The sequence below is a fragment of the Micromys minutus genome (assembly GCF_963924665.1).
Source record: "Micromys minutus genome assembly, chromosome: 14".
NCBI classification, from domain to species: Eukaryota; Metazoa; Chordata; class Mammalia; order Rodentia; family Muridae; genus Micromys; species Micromys minutus.
Window position 1 is genome coordinate 10,624,216 of NC_137983.1, and position 14,782 is coordinate 10,638,997.

Below are 14,782 nucleotides of genomic sequence, written 5' to 3' on the forward strand. Positions count from 1 at the left end.
CAAGTGTTGTGAGCTCCTGAAGTTACATTTATGAATTTAGTTTGGCGTGTTTCAGAGTATGTGTTATACTTGTATATGGAGGTTAGTGAACAGTTATGAGAATCAGTTCTCCACTTCCGTGTGTCCTGGGAGTTGAGCTCAGAACATCAGGTTTGGCAGCAACTGCTTTGCTTGCCAGTCCCGCGTCACTGGCCAGAATTGCTAGGTCCTCTGACCAGAACACAGAGGAAACGATACTTAAACCATTGTGTCTGTGCATGCCTGTCATCCTAGCAGAAATGTGAGGCTTGCCAGTGTGAGGCTAGCCTGGGCTGCATAGTAAGAGCCTGTCTTTAACAACAAAAAGTAGAACTTAGTTGTACTATATGGCTTATGGAGTAGGTTGAAAGTAATGGAGGTCTAAGAGTCAAGGAGGCAAGATGAAGTGATAATAAAAGAGAGCAAAGGGACTGGAGAGATGGCTTATCCGTCAAGAGCACTAGCTGCTCTTCTAACGGACCTAGATTTGACTCACAGCACCTCACATGCTGGCCCATAACTATCTCGCTCCAGTTCTGCGGTATCAGAAATCCTCTTCTCGTCTTTTAGTGCACAGATGTAATATTCAGGCAGTTATGATAAAATAACTCTCAAAAACAAATTTTAAAAGGAGCCTACTTTCTTTTTTAAATGAAAGAATAATTTGGGTCGTGGACTAGGTTAGTAATAATGAGAATCCTGGGAAAAGAACTCAGGTGTCTTAGAAAAGAATTCAAATCTGTAGAAGTAACAGTCGAGATATTGGAATGAAGCTTAAGATTTCAGAAATAATCACCTAGACTGTGAGGAGGAGTGTGTGCAAGAATTCGGGATCAAAGACATTGAAATGGCCCTTGGTAATGAAGAGAGATGTAGATTTCACATGTGCGTTGTTTCTTTGGTAGCTATTTAAAGTCTGTTTCTAATTGGCAGAATAAGTGTGGTGTACAGGACAGACACCAGCGAGGAGGTGAGGGACTAGGGCAGACAGGCAGGGGGCTGGGGGGACAGAGAGAGACAGAGAGAAAGATCATCTGAGAAAATGAGGAGGGTTCCCAGCCCTTCCTCCTCCATCTGTCCTTGGGATACTGAACTCAAACCCAGATCCTTGCACATGCTAGGTAAACAACCCATCCAGAATAGATGCCTTTTTCTGCCTAACTTTATCACTTACATTGTTAATGAATCACAAGGCCTCAAAATAGTTTGCACATTTTGAAAAGACAGGTAATTTTATTTAATATTGTACATACACGCACAATTTATAAACTGGTAGCACGTGAGGAAGCTGTGACATGCTTATTTGTATCCAAGAAGATATAGTAAATTTTCTGTCAGTGAAATTGCCTTTGCTGCAGCATTAAATCTAAACGGCAAAGTCAGTTTTCTTGCTCAGCTGTAGTTTTTGTTTTTTAGTGTTACAAAAGGTTTACAAATGTTATAATCATCTTCCATGATATAGCCAGATTGGTTTTTCTCTAGGACATATTAGATGTAATAGTTATTATCCTGAGAGTAGTTATATTTGGTGAAAATGCTTTTCACTGATCAAGATTTGTCTAGGTTCTTGTTCACCTCGTACTGGTGAGACTCTGCCTTTCCTTACCACTGGCGTTTATTTTTTCAGGTGGTGTGACAAGGATGACTGTCTCTCTGGTGGTTATTGTTTTTGAACTCACTGGAGGCTTGGAATATATTGTTCCTCTTATGGCTGCAGTAATGACCAGTAAATGGGTTGGCGATGCCTTTGGCAGGGAAGGTATTTATGAAGCACACATCCGACTAAATGGGTATCCTTTCTTGGATGCAAAAGAAGAATTCACTCATACAACCCTGGCTGCTGATGTCATGAGACCTCGAAGAAGTGACCCTCCCTTGGCTGTTTTGACACAGGACAATATGACAGTAGATGACATAGAAAACATGATTAATGAAACCAGCTATAATGGCTTTCCTGTTATAATGTCAAAAGAATCTCAGAGATTAGTGGGATTTGCCCTCAGAAGAGACCTGACAATTGCAATAGGTATGACTTTTAGAAACACCATCATGAATGTGTATGTCTTGTGTGTGATACATTTTAGGAGAAAAAGCAATGGCATTTAATCAGTTGGGTTTTCAGGGGCAATGATGTTAGTTTATATACTTTAAGTCTTGTGCTCTCTAGGAAAGGAATATGTGCTTGAGTGGTTATCTTTCTGCTCTGATGGGAAGGTGAGAAAGAATTTTAATCTTTGTCAGCAACTCTAAATCCCCTTCCTTGTGTTTTCAAAGGTAAGAACAGAAACTCACTTAAGCCATTGGTATGTTATTCCCCTAGATTTTGGGGAAGTGCCCTGAGCTAGGAATGTCAAACAATCCCCATGAACCACCACCCTTCCCATTCTCTACGGGTTGTTAGTCACCAGCCCAAGAAAAGGGAAAGAGCTGAGCAGCTTTGGAATTCCTAAAGAAAGGGAAAGGAATGGCCAGGTTTTGAAACCATGGCGTGTCTGTAATCCACATTCCTGCCTGGTGTAGATAGATACCGACTTCAACTTCTATCACTTGACAGGGAGACTGTTGCATAGGAAATAATGCTACTTTACAGGAATGTACTGAAATATCAAGATGTGGTATCAGAAATCTGAAGTTACGAGATGACTTTTAAACACTAAATCTTAAATATTTGCTAGTATATCTTCTGTAAACTTAAAAAAATTTTGCTGAAAAAAATCAGTCCTGTATAGTATATTATCTATATGTATGCATAATTATACATTATTGAAGGACAGACTTGTCCATGCTCAACAAAATACAGTATTTGAAATACCAACTTAAATATATTTTTTCTCTTAATTGAGAATTAGAGGATGACTTTTAAGAATACTAAATCTAAATGAGAAATCTCAGATTACTTAAGATTATGAAAATAAAAGTGTTGAAACTCTTTTTAAGAATCTTCTCAGTGGTATGGAAAAAGAAATCTAGTCTGGCACACACCTATGTAATCCTGTTACTCCGAGCTGGAAGCTGAAGGGATTTCCATGTTTGAGGTTGTGGGGCCACGTAGTAAGACCCTAACTCTACAGGGAAAAAAAAGAAAGGAAATCTATGCTGTTTTCTTTTTCTTTTTCTTTTTTTTTTTTTACTTCAAAAGCTTATGAATAAGTGATATGAAATCATTTTAAAAATAAAACAACTTAGCAGGTACCATTTGTCTAATACATGGTGCTCCCTAATAAGTGTTATGTTCATATACAAGTCGCTGCCTTCAGCATTCGTCCTCTAATTGACAAGTAGAAGCTAACGTAATGCTATGTTTGGTTCATATCTGTTACCACACGTGCCTATTTTATGGTGAGGACCACAGTCTCTTAAGTTTCAAATAAAACTTGAACAACTGAAAATTGTTTGGGGTGTGAAAGGTTAAGACACAGTCCTTAGTGAGCTCAGGCTTGCCTCCTCAGAAATCTCTTTCTAGCTGAGGATGACTTTAAATTCTTATCTTCCCTCCATCCCCTCTTCTTAAAATGACCCATGTAAGGTAAAGAGGCTTGATAGTCACTTCTGCTGCCTTTTAGAGCACTCTAAAAAGTATGCCTCCCCCTCTTTTTATTCTTAGATAGAATTAAGCATCTTAGGGTGGGGTGCAGCTCAGTTGGTAAATGTGTCTAGCACCAGGCTCTGGGTTTGCTCCCCAGCACTGCAATAATTCAAAACAAACCAAAACGTTCAGTTGTAAATGTGTTGGTTACATGTATTAAATACTACCTCAGAGGCTCTAGAATGCTCCATTCTCACCATAAGGAGAGGAATCACACAGGCTTGCTCTTGGATTAACGTGAGAAAGAGCAAGGTCAAGACTGTTCACTGCTCGTCTCTGTGTCTTCAGTCAATCTGCAGCTTATGGTGTATAGAGTGGCTTACCTGCCGTGTGTGTGTGTGTGTGTGTGTGTCTGTCTGTCTGTCTGTCTGTCTGTCTGTCTGTCTGTCTGTGTCTGCCCAAAATCTGTTCTGTATGTCTGACTGTCCCTCTTGCTATGTTTTGCTGTTATCTGTCCTTGTGTTAGTGTTACTGCCAAAAACCTTTGCTCTGAGTTTATTGAACAGCACAGAAAACATGGGATGGGAAAGGAACAAGAGTTACTTTATAAAAATCTTTAAGAGTTTTACATATTTCAGCTGACCTAGAAGCACTCTTTCTGAGATGTATGTACACCTGTCCATGACTCTGGGTCAGGAGCATGGAAGAGTAATACATAACTTAAGATTAAAGCTATGCTTTAGGTTGTAAAAGCTGGTTACATGGGGAATTAAAGGCAAATAAAGTAGTTACCTGTTCTTTTAGAAGGCAGATTAGAGACTGAGTACACAGCAGGAAATCAGCTTAACTACATAGTCATTTAAGTGACTTCAAGATGTATTAACTCAAAAGTTCCAGTCTCTGAATACAAGAGACATTTTCATAAAATGTATTGCCACATCTAAATGAGTATTTAGGGTTGTTTTCATTGGTGACATGTTATTTGTATATTTAACATTTTTAACTATTTGATACCATATTATTTCTGTTGTTTCTTTTAGTAGATTATTATAATTAGTTATTTTTTAACACTTGCTTTTTATGCCTGAGTAGTACGTGATAAGCACACCCTTTTACAGTATTGGCGTATGCTGCTTGACTGTCTACTCCTGATAGCTTATTGTGTGATGCTGTTGTCATGACTCCCACCATTGTACTCTGTGTACCCATTATGCACATACAGTCACTGTTCACATTGTACATTCAGTTGCCACGGACATGCCATTAGGTACATTCCTTCAGTCTAAGAGCAACTTAGTAAGCGTTTTTAAAGAGCCTTTTGTTGGTCACTAGTGGGTGCCTCTTTCATACCATGACTGTACTTTTCAAGTGGGTAGTTCACAAGCCATTGGAACCTCACTTAGTGCCTGGTGCAAATGTGTTTACTGCACAGCTGAATACAGCTTTACTGGCCAGAAAGAGGGAAGAGCATGACCACATTCGCTTCTAAACAGTAATATTCTCTTCTTTGCAGCTCAGGCTGTAGTTTATTATTTTGGCTTAAATATTTTGTAGCAAAATTTATGCTCAAAATATTTTCACTATAACTAATACTATATTTACACACACAAAGTTTTCAGTAATGTTTACTCAAAACACCAAGCACAAAGCTGGATGCCTTTCGTTTGCACGTTCTGTCCATGTTTTGGGTTTTATTCTCCTGTGTGTGGTCTTGTTCTTTTTGTCCTTCTACCTTCTGTCTTACATTCTTGGTGGGAGAAGAAGCAGGCAGTTGGACGGAGCACACTGGAGGGAGGTGTGATGTGGCCTTTATGAATACAACCGCCCAGGGGTCCATCCCCACTCAGTGCAGCTGCAGGTCCAGCCCTCTGCGGTACACACGAGTGGGGAGACAGTAGAGACAGCAAAGGTGACCAGCTTTAGTCTTGTCTCCAGTGCAGGAGTCACAGTCAACATAGGCAGACTTTAGTTGATGGCGGATTCTGTAGTAAACTGTTTGTGTGATGATGCGTATAGGCTTTTATTCCAGTTTCAAACATGCTTCTTTGCAGGTAGAAAATAGCAGTACAGCGCCACTGAAGAAAATTGTGCCATGATGTAATTATAGAAAATTATTGTCAAGTTCTGTTTCAGTCAAATAGGAAAAATTAGCAAATGGCGTATCAGTTAATTCTCTCTTAAATAGAAGACAGGAAAAAGGAAAGGTACCAGAAGTCATAGAACCCACTGTTTTTAATGCTATAATAAGCAAATCCACCAATTGAAAATGTTTTCTCTTCTCTCTCTTTTTCAGAAAGTGCCAGAAAAAAACAGGAAGGTATTGTTGGCAGTTCTCGGGTGTGTTTTGCACAGCATACTCCATCTCTTCCAGCAGAAAGTCCGCGGCCATTAAAACTGAGAAGCATTCTTGATATGAGTCCTTTTACAGTGACAGACCACACCCCAATGGAGATTGTGGTAGACATCTTCCGAAAGCTTGGTCTGAGGCAGTGCCTTGTCACTCACAACGGGTAGGTTTAACACCACAGAAATCAGCTCGCTTGCTATAATTAATGCTCCTTATTAATGGGATCTTTTCCGGGTAGAATGTAGGTCAGCTCCCAAGTGGGAGTGTCTAACTTAAGTTATAAATATAGGGTCAGTCACGTTTACTTGTCTGAGAGTAAGAGGGATGCCAGCTCTGTGCTTGATGTCAAGGATACTATATTTCAGAGTCAGAGAAGAAATAAGATAGGGACACATCTCCTCATAAAGAACTTTTTGAACTTGAGGTGTTTCTTTCCTGGGGATAGGGAGCATTGCCAAAACTGTTTTATTTTTTTGCATTTTCTTTTTTATGTATAGGTTTTTTAAAATATCTCTTTCTAGATATTTTAGTATATGTTATTTGAGCCACTATTTATCATTAATGAAATAATATGTGAAAATTTGCAGTTTAACTAAAAATCTTTAACAGTGCGATTTTTCTTGTCTATTTCTTTTGGCTTACCTTCTCTAAAACAAATTAGACCCATAAACTGAACTGTTAATTACTTATAAACATTCATGTATTTAGGGCCTTTTATTTTCATTATTTTATTTTTCTTTGCGGAATTTTAAATTTATTAGTTGTCTTTGTTGCTGAGACGGGGCTTCACTGTAGCTGGAGCTGGCCTTGAGTCTGTGGCCCTTGTGAACCTCAGGAACTCTGAGACTGCAAGCATTTGCCTTCTTGCCAGTGGTTTGGACTTGGTAGAATATTGTTTCATGCGAAGTCTTTCGACAGGAATGCTGGGAAAAGGAAACATGTTTTTCTGGGTTTGTTATAAACTGATGGCTCACCCTGAATAAATATTGTAGCAATCACATCAGAGAATCACAACTAATTCTGTCTTATTAAGGTTTTGTATGAAACCTGTGGGTAACAGAACACCTCTCTAGGAAAAGGTGGAATTAAAAAACAAAAACAAAAACCCAAACAAACAGAAAAAGAAAAACAAAGGAAGACAACTTTTCACACTTTTCACCTAATCTTGCAGCTCTGCAAACTAGGTAGGTTGGGTTTTATTTGGCAGGTCTAATAATTTTTTCAAATTAACTCTTCAGCTCACAAAACCCAGAATCATGCTATTGCGTAGTTTACTGACAGAATATTCTTTCTTCATGATTTCTTAACCTCTTAAGACATTATCTGAGCCTCAGCATTATACCATATTGGGTTAGGAACAGCAGTATTATACATAGTTATTCTTTTTAAAACAGAACAAGCAGAAGAGGGAACATTAGAGCCATGTTGGGTGTTCTTTCTGGAGTATGATAGAAATAAATCAAAGCTGTTTTATAAAATCCTATTGTCTATTGTTTTATTTTGTTTGCTCTTATCTTATTTTTAAAAATGCTACTAAATTTCTTTGTTTAAAATTTAATAAATATTAGTTAAATGGTGTTCCATAAAGCTTTACCTTGGGCTCTTTGAGTCATTATATGGCTTCTTGGAACTGAATGTTGAGTTTTCTTAAGCCATTGTTGGCTTTGAGTTCTCTGACACTGACAAACATCAGTTGTGTTCTGTTCTGATGATTAAATTAGCCTATTGTGTAGGTTAATTTTCATATGTTAGCTTATTGGCAAATTGGCAGGATTTGGGCAATATAGACCCTAAAAATGAAAATGCTTAAGGATTAAATTATTTTTTAGGGGGACAAGAATTAGTTACATATAATTTTATCTGCTGCTGCTGGCGTATAAACAAAGTAAAGGAACCTTCCCCAGGGTCATGTTTCAGAGCCTTGATTATATTTGCCTTAGTTTACAGAAAATGCATGTATTTGGGAAGAAAAAAAATATCATTTGCGGAGGAAACTCTTGACTTTATTGTGTGTGAACTACTTAAGTGGGAAGGCGTTTTATTCTCAGAGTGGCCAAAACTGAGAAAAAAAACATCAGTTTTAAAGTGAAGACCAAGAATTTTTAGGTAGCTCTTTGTTTTCCAACTTTATGTAGTACCTTAGCAGTGGAAAAGACCGATTTGGGGAATTAAAATGCAGCAGATCTGGCACTGTGGGTGCAAGAGGTAAAAAGAATGGAGAAGTATTGAGAACAGATACAAACAGGATGCCACGTCAGTGTTGTCCCACATTTTATATGCTAACAGAACACCTTAGTCTGTTTGAAGAATACTAGTTCCAGTAGTTAAAGGGACAAACAGGCTGGTAATAAGAGTTGCTAGAAATGTATGTGACTGATAAGTTTGAGGAGTATTGAATTAAGTTATAGCTGAGGTTTGCTTTGGAACTTTGAAGATTTTTGCTTTTGATTCTCCAACTGTCAGTAATGAAATCCCACCTTACCTAGTTTGCCTGAAAATGCTGACATTTTTTGGTGGGGTGAGACAAGATGCGCTATTGGGATTGCTGTTTATTAGAACATACTTTGGGAAATGCCAGTTTCTGCCCTATTAACTTCCACATCATTATTTGTTAGCTGAAAAGGAAACTTCAGATTACTAATAAATCAGAAGCATTTTGCATTGATTTTTTTTTTCTTTCTTTTAAACTAAAAGAGCAACTCTGAAACTAAAGTCATGTTCTCAAGTAATCCTGACTAAGAGGAACTTTGTGACCAGTTTTACTTCTAAAAATTCTGCATGAAAGACTTTGTAAATGTTCAGGTGTATACAAGTATATACAGGAGCAAACTCCTGCTTTGTCTCAATTTCCTCATCCTGTCACATTAACTTACTAATACAAATGGAAAACTGAAATTAACTGTTCTACTTAATTGGATAAAAAAGCATACACAAGAAACCAAACTGCTTTTATTGTATTTAAGTGTTAAGAATTCCACATTTCTTAACCATAAAATCTATTAGCTTTATAGCTTTTAAAAAAATTCCTTTTTATTATCATATATTAATTGTACAAAATCGTGGATTTCATCACATTTTATATAGGTGTACAATGTACTTTAAAGATATTCACCACCACCCCAAAGCTAAAAACAAACAAACAACAATAAAAACAAACCCTCAAAAACCTCAAATATTTGCCTAAGAACATTTCTCTAGTGGACAAATGCTCATTTTATACAGTACCGTTTCTGAGCTTTCTAGAGAGGTTGTTCCTATGCTCTGAAAAATTCACAACATTGTTTTAAACAAAATAATGTGAATACCTTTCCTGCTCCTCCAGCCCCAGCCAGTATTGTTTTATGAAGGAGTGTTCCTAAATATTTCATACTGCGTTGGCGTCCCATAGTGACTGTACAGAATTTTGGTGGGTGTGGTGGCACACACCTTTTAATCCCAGCACTCAGGAGGCAGAGGCCACTCTGAGTTCAAGGGCAGCCTGGTCTACAGAGTGAGTCCCAGGGCTACACAGGGAAAGCCTGTTCAAGGAAAGGAAAAGAAAAGGGAAAGGGGGAAAAGAGAAAGGGGGAAGGGAAGGAAAGGAAGGAAGGAAGGAAGGAAGGAAGGAAGGAAGGAAGGAAGAAGGAAGGAAGGAAAAGAAATCATGTATTTCTAAGATAGCTTAACAGGAAAGTTGACTTAAGCGGACAGATTGTCAAGAAATGCCTTATTATTCTGAAGGCATTTTAGAAGGGCTTCTGAAATTTATATTACCACATACTGCAGATTCCTTTAATTTTATAAAATAAGTATCAAGATATTTAATAATTAAAAGTAATCTAGTTATAGGTATCCTCATGAGAATTTATGAGAATCATTTTGCAATTTAAATGTGATGGTAATAACATATAAATTGAGAAAAAATTACTTAGAAAAATGTGCATTAAAACTCACTTTGACATCTACTCATGAATGTTTTCTTACCATATTATAAGAAATGGGATTTGGTTCTTGAAAATGAGGTTGGTAGTATTTACATGTATATTTCCCTAATTGGCTTTCTGAATAAAAAGTAAACGTCTTGAAATTTCTTAAGTCTTCCCTGGGCATTGAGACTAATCCCCTCCTCCCCAGCACACACACAATGCTGAGATAGATCCAGATCACTCTCCAGGGAAAGAACACTGAAAACCAGTCTCCCAACTTTAGAGGTCTGTAACTGTGTGTCATTAAGTTTCTTTTATACTTTTAGTTTTACTCATTTCCATAGTTAAAATTTAGTCATTTTCATTATTTTGATTTTTAATTTAAAAATAAACCCCACCATTAAAAATAGTATTGTGTCACCTTTTAAGTTAGTAGAGTGTCTGCAAATGGAACCTAGATTCTTAAGTCATCTTATTTTTATCTCAAGTTCATGAGAAGCATTCTTATGGTTTATGTTTTATTTCTTTCTCTCATTCTTTATCATTATGATTGGAACCTCTTTCAGTTTCTCACAGTTATTAGCATAATGATCTGTTTCAGGATTGTCTTGGGGATCATCACAAAGAAGAACATTTTAGAGCATCTGGAGCAACTAAAGCAGCACGTGGAGCCCTTGGTGATTAGCTGGGTCAGCTCTCCTCACTAGACACCCTAGGAGTCAGGAGCATGAAACTTGTGAACTGTTCAGTTCCCTCTGCCACACACCCGCTCAGCAGAACAGTCCCACCATGCTGCCAGTTACACTGTGTGCCCAGATGTCTGTGAGACGAACCTAGATATACTGTCTAAGATCCCATTCTTAGAAAGTGAGCAGCAACTAACATCTCATCAGAATTAGTTCAAATCAAGTCCTGCCGACAGTCTGCAAACGAGGGGACATTATTGGACTTGTTTAAACATGAGAAGTCTTGTCTGCCCTAGCGGATTCACCAGTCTCTGATGATTCCTGACTGGTTAAAAAAATGCCTGCCCTGTCCACCCCTGCACCCTCTTTTGTTTCCTAATCTGTGGTCATATGAATCTCTGCTCCGAAGCACAGAAATGCTGAGCATGTATGCTGTTAACTGGCACTCTGACTGGAGCACAGTGCAGAGATCTGCCCTCAAAGCATTTCTTTTCCTGCTACCCCTTATATATTCTCACAGTCAGAGTGTGTGTCCTTCCATTTCCTTAGTGGATTGTCCTTAGCTCATATATGTGCCCCCTTTGTATCGTGTTTCTAGACTGTCATACATAGCTTTTGTGTTAACAGGCTTTATGTCTTAGTGGTGTCATTGACTACAGATAACAAATTGTCTGACTTTAACAATTCCTCAAATTATTTTGCCCTGCAATTCTCATAACTATGTGAAACCTGTCCCCATTTGTTTAAGGACACAACTAAGTATGTATTTCTGTTGTATGCTAATATTTCACAAGTGTTTCATGCATCCTTTTTTTAATACTAACCACCATATAGTAGCTTCTCTCTCATCCTGCTTTCTGCTTCACCTGTAATAATCTTTTAGGATTGCCTCTTGATTTCTCACCTACTTTTTAATGTAAACATTAACATCCAAAACTTTCAGTAAGAGCACTGTATCTTCTTTTCGGGGAGCACAAAATTGAAAAGCAAGAACCCTAAGTATGCTTTCAGAACCCTGGGTTGTCCTGTAGGTTGTCCTTACATTGTCAAGGCCGGGGCGGAAGCTCTGCTGACCGTTGTTTCTATTTCTCTTCTCACTTGTATGTGCGCTCATGAGTATTCTGCATACAACTGGGCATGCTGTTTCTTATTGGTTCTACAACATATTGCAGTTGGGAATAGGCTCCTTTTTCAAACTGGATCAGTATTTTCTGTTGAGACATCTTCCCAGTTTTTGTTACTTTTTTGTTGGCCTACTTGAATCAAAATAGCTCTGCTTCACTGAGGCATGCAGTCCTCAGCCCAGTGGGAAGAAAGGCCTCACACTGAGGACCACAGTATTGTTTATGTCAGGATGGTTGCTGGGTAATCATTGTCTGCAGAGGTCAGGCTGCTTGCTTTGCTCTCTATTCCTGTCAGCAACAGGATTTATCCATAGACTTAGCTCTTCCTGCCTTTTCCCTTTTATTTTTAATAGCTCTTTCTGTTTGTCCTTTTCAGGCGCCTCCTTGGCATTATAACAAAAAAAGATATCCTCCGTCATATGGCCCAGACGGCAAACCAAGACCCCGCTTCAATAATGTTCAACTGAGCCCTGTAGATGAGGAGAGAGAGGAGACAGAAGAGGAAGTTCGTTTGTTGAATAGCACAATTCTTTAATCTGCGGGACTCGTCCACTTTTTTCTTCTTTAAAAAAAAAAAGGAAAGGAAGTACAAGAAGAGCTTTTGCAACCTGGTTTGCAAATAATGCTGGGAGAATGGAGGGCTTGTTTGGGGAGGGAGAAGAAAAAAGAGTGAGGTATTTCCCTAGCTAACTGGAACAGTAATTCATCTCCTGTTCTGCACCGTCTGCACTCTCTGAGGCTATGCAGTGAGAATGCAGGCCTGAGCCTCCACGGAGCCTTCACTGGAATCCTCAAGCATCTGCCTGTCACCTCAGCACCACAGACGCGTTATCAGTCCCTATTTCTGGAGGGATTACTTTGAATTGAGCCATCTATTAAGACTGTAAGGTCTTTCCCTTTTATATCAGAACTGTTCTGTTAAACTTCACCTTTCTACATTCCAAAAGAGCTTCCCTTCCCTCCCCCATCTGTAACAAAACCTCTTTGGTGTGTCCTTTTGAAGCAGTCCTTTCTCATATTGAGATGTACTGTGATTTTACTGACATTTCATCACAAGAAGGGAATGTTTCTTGTGTCATTAGCCATGTAGTTTGTACCATCACTAAAGGCTTGGAAATGTGTGCACACACCACTGCTGGCCAAGCAGGTGAAATCTGAGGTGTGAAGGAAGTCCCCCAGCTTGTGTGCTGTGTGGTTTAGATTCAAAAACAAACTTGACTCTAATTAGTTTTATTTTTTTCCTCTCAGACTTTATGGATAATGTGACCTAGTCTTATGCAAATTTTCTATTTCTGAAACTACTACTATGACATAAGTGCTGTTCAGCATAATTAATCCAAATGCTGCTGCTGTGACCGTAAAGAGAAGGAGGGATTCTGTTTAGCTGTACCTGGTATTAATTGCATGTTAAACACTGGAACTTTTGTCTTCAAATTAGATCATTCTTTTATTTCAGGATGTTTCACTGCTGACACTGGAGATGAACTGTAATTCATAACTTGCACTAAATGTATATTTCTTTTCTTAAAAATTTACCATTTTTATTTATATTTTTATGGATTAAAATTTATAAAATGCAGATCAGTTAATATTGCACTTAAATAATTTTACCTTTTTAATGTGACTTTTTTTATAGACTAATTCTGACTTTAAAATATGGAGGTATGACTGAAGACTGCAGTGGGCACAGGATTTAAGAAGAGGTGGTCATGTCTGTGATGCAGAGTACACATGATACCTTTTGGTTTCTCACTGCCATCCCCTGGGTTATGCCCTCTGACCTGTCCATTCCCACCACAAATGAGAAAGTTGAAAATACCATAAATTACTGGTAGTAGATTAAAGACAAACCTTTTTTTTTTTAAAGAAAAATTAATTAAAAATGAAAACAAGAAATCACGATGTGCTGATAACCTTTGAATTACTGGGTAGGCCACAGCCATACCTGAAGTGTCCCATGATTATTTGAATAGATATGGTGCACATTTTTGCAGATTAGTTCTAATGTACCTCAGAGTATTTGGAATTGTTATTGGCAATGTCTGTCTTAATCATGATCTTAATTCCCAACTGCAGAGGATGTTTACTCACTAGACTGGTCGAGATAGTCTTCGAGTATGAATTTTTTAAAAGGCAAATGCATTTGTGCAGACAGATATTTTCTGAAACAACTGGCAATGAACCATTTTTTTAAAAAATACGATATCATATTAGATTGTATGATTTTGAAGACTTAGAAGATCAGGAAGCCATATTAGAGTGATCCAAAGTTCACCAAAATTGTAGGATTTCTTAGCTATGCTATACGCCAACAATGTTTTGTCTTTTTACTCCTGTTGGCAGATTTCAATATTCTTCGTTGTTCTTTGGCTAAATAGTGTGAACTCATTTTTAATGATAGTTCTGTAGCTCTTAAAGTATACTTGCAGTATTGTAGACACTGCTGGGGTACCAACTCTTCAGCATGGCTGATTGGTGATTCAGCCCATTCTGGGTTCCAAGTCTTCAAAGGAGAAGCCAGTTTCTTTGTAGCTTCACCTGATGAAAATGAACATGATTTGACTTTCCACGTTTCCTTTTATTTTACATTCTGCTTTCATGACTCATCTTCAGAGACTGGCATTTCAGGATACATATTAAAGCATTCATTTTCTTTGTTACATTTATCTGTCTTACTGCTGAAATACATGAAAAGTGCCATGTTTTTAATGTGTTCAGAGGTTTGGGGTTTTGTTTTTTGTTTTCCCTTTTAGGTATTACTATCTGTTCTGTTTTTCTTTTTTCATAAAGGTTTGGTTGATTTTCAACCAAATAAGATAGTGGATGCCATGTACGACATGTGCCTAGCTAACTGGCAAACTTACTGACCAACATACTAAGTGCAGCGCCTTATTTGAGTACCTTTGAGAAGGTATGATGAAAATGGGCGAGCGTGTCAGCATCTACTGACCGGGTTTGGGTTTAGTTCATGAAGAATGCTTAGTTTGTTAACCTGTGATGTTGCCTAGAGCTGTATTTATCTGTTTTTATTTATATTAGTGTAGTAAAAGCTGCATATCATTACAGTAAAAATGATTACTGTGATGAGTTAAGATCTATTAAAATCTCTACTTAAATACGTGGTTTGGCCTTTAATTGCACCTGCACCAGCAGCCCCCCTTCGCACAGCTGCACCA

General features: G+C 38.0%; 1 protein-coding gene across 5 annotated transcripts in view; it reads left to right on the top strand.

Moving 5' to 3' along the window:
* Window positions 1-14,703, top strand: part of CLCN3 (chloride voltage-gated channel 3) — a 68,138-nt gene extending 53,435 nt beyond the window's left edge. For 3 of the 5 annotated variants that reach the window (XM_080928971.1, XM_080928974.1, XM_080928972.1), the window contains 4 exons: window positions 1,646-2,044; window positions 5,838-6,054; window positions 10,398-10,485; window positions 11,983-14,703. In XM_080928971.1, the coding sequence (XP_080785097.1) occupies window positions 1,646-2,044; window positions 5,838-6,054; window positions 10,398-10,485; window positions 11,983-12,141 (863 nt within the window). In that variant the 3' untranslated portion in view covers window positions 12,142-14,703. The remainder of the gene's footprint in view (window positions 1-1,645; window positions 2,045-5,837; window positions 6,055-10,397; window positions 10,486-11,982) is intronic. The other 2 variants (XM_080928973.1, XM_080928975.1) reach the window with 1 other exon arrangement.
* The last annotated feature ends 79 nt before the right edge of the window (window positions 14,704-14,782 follow it).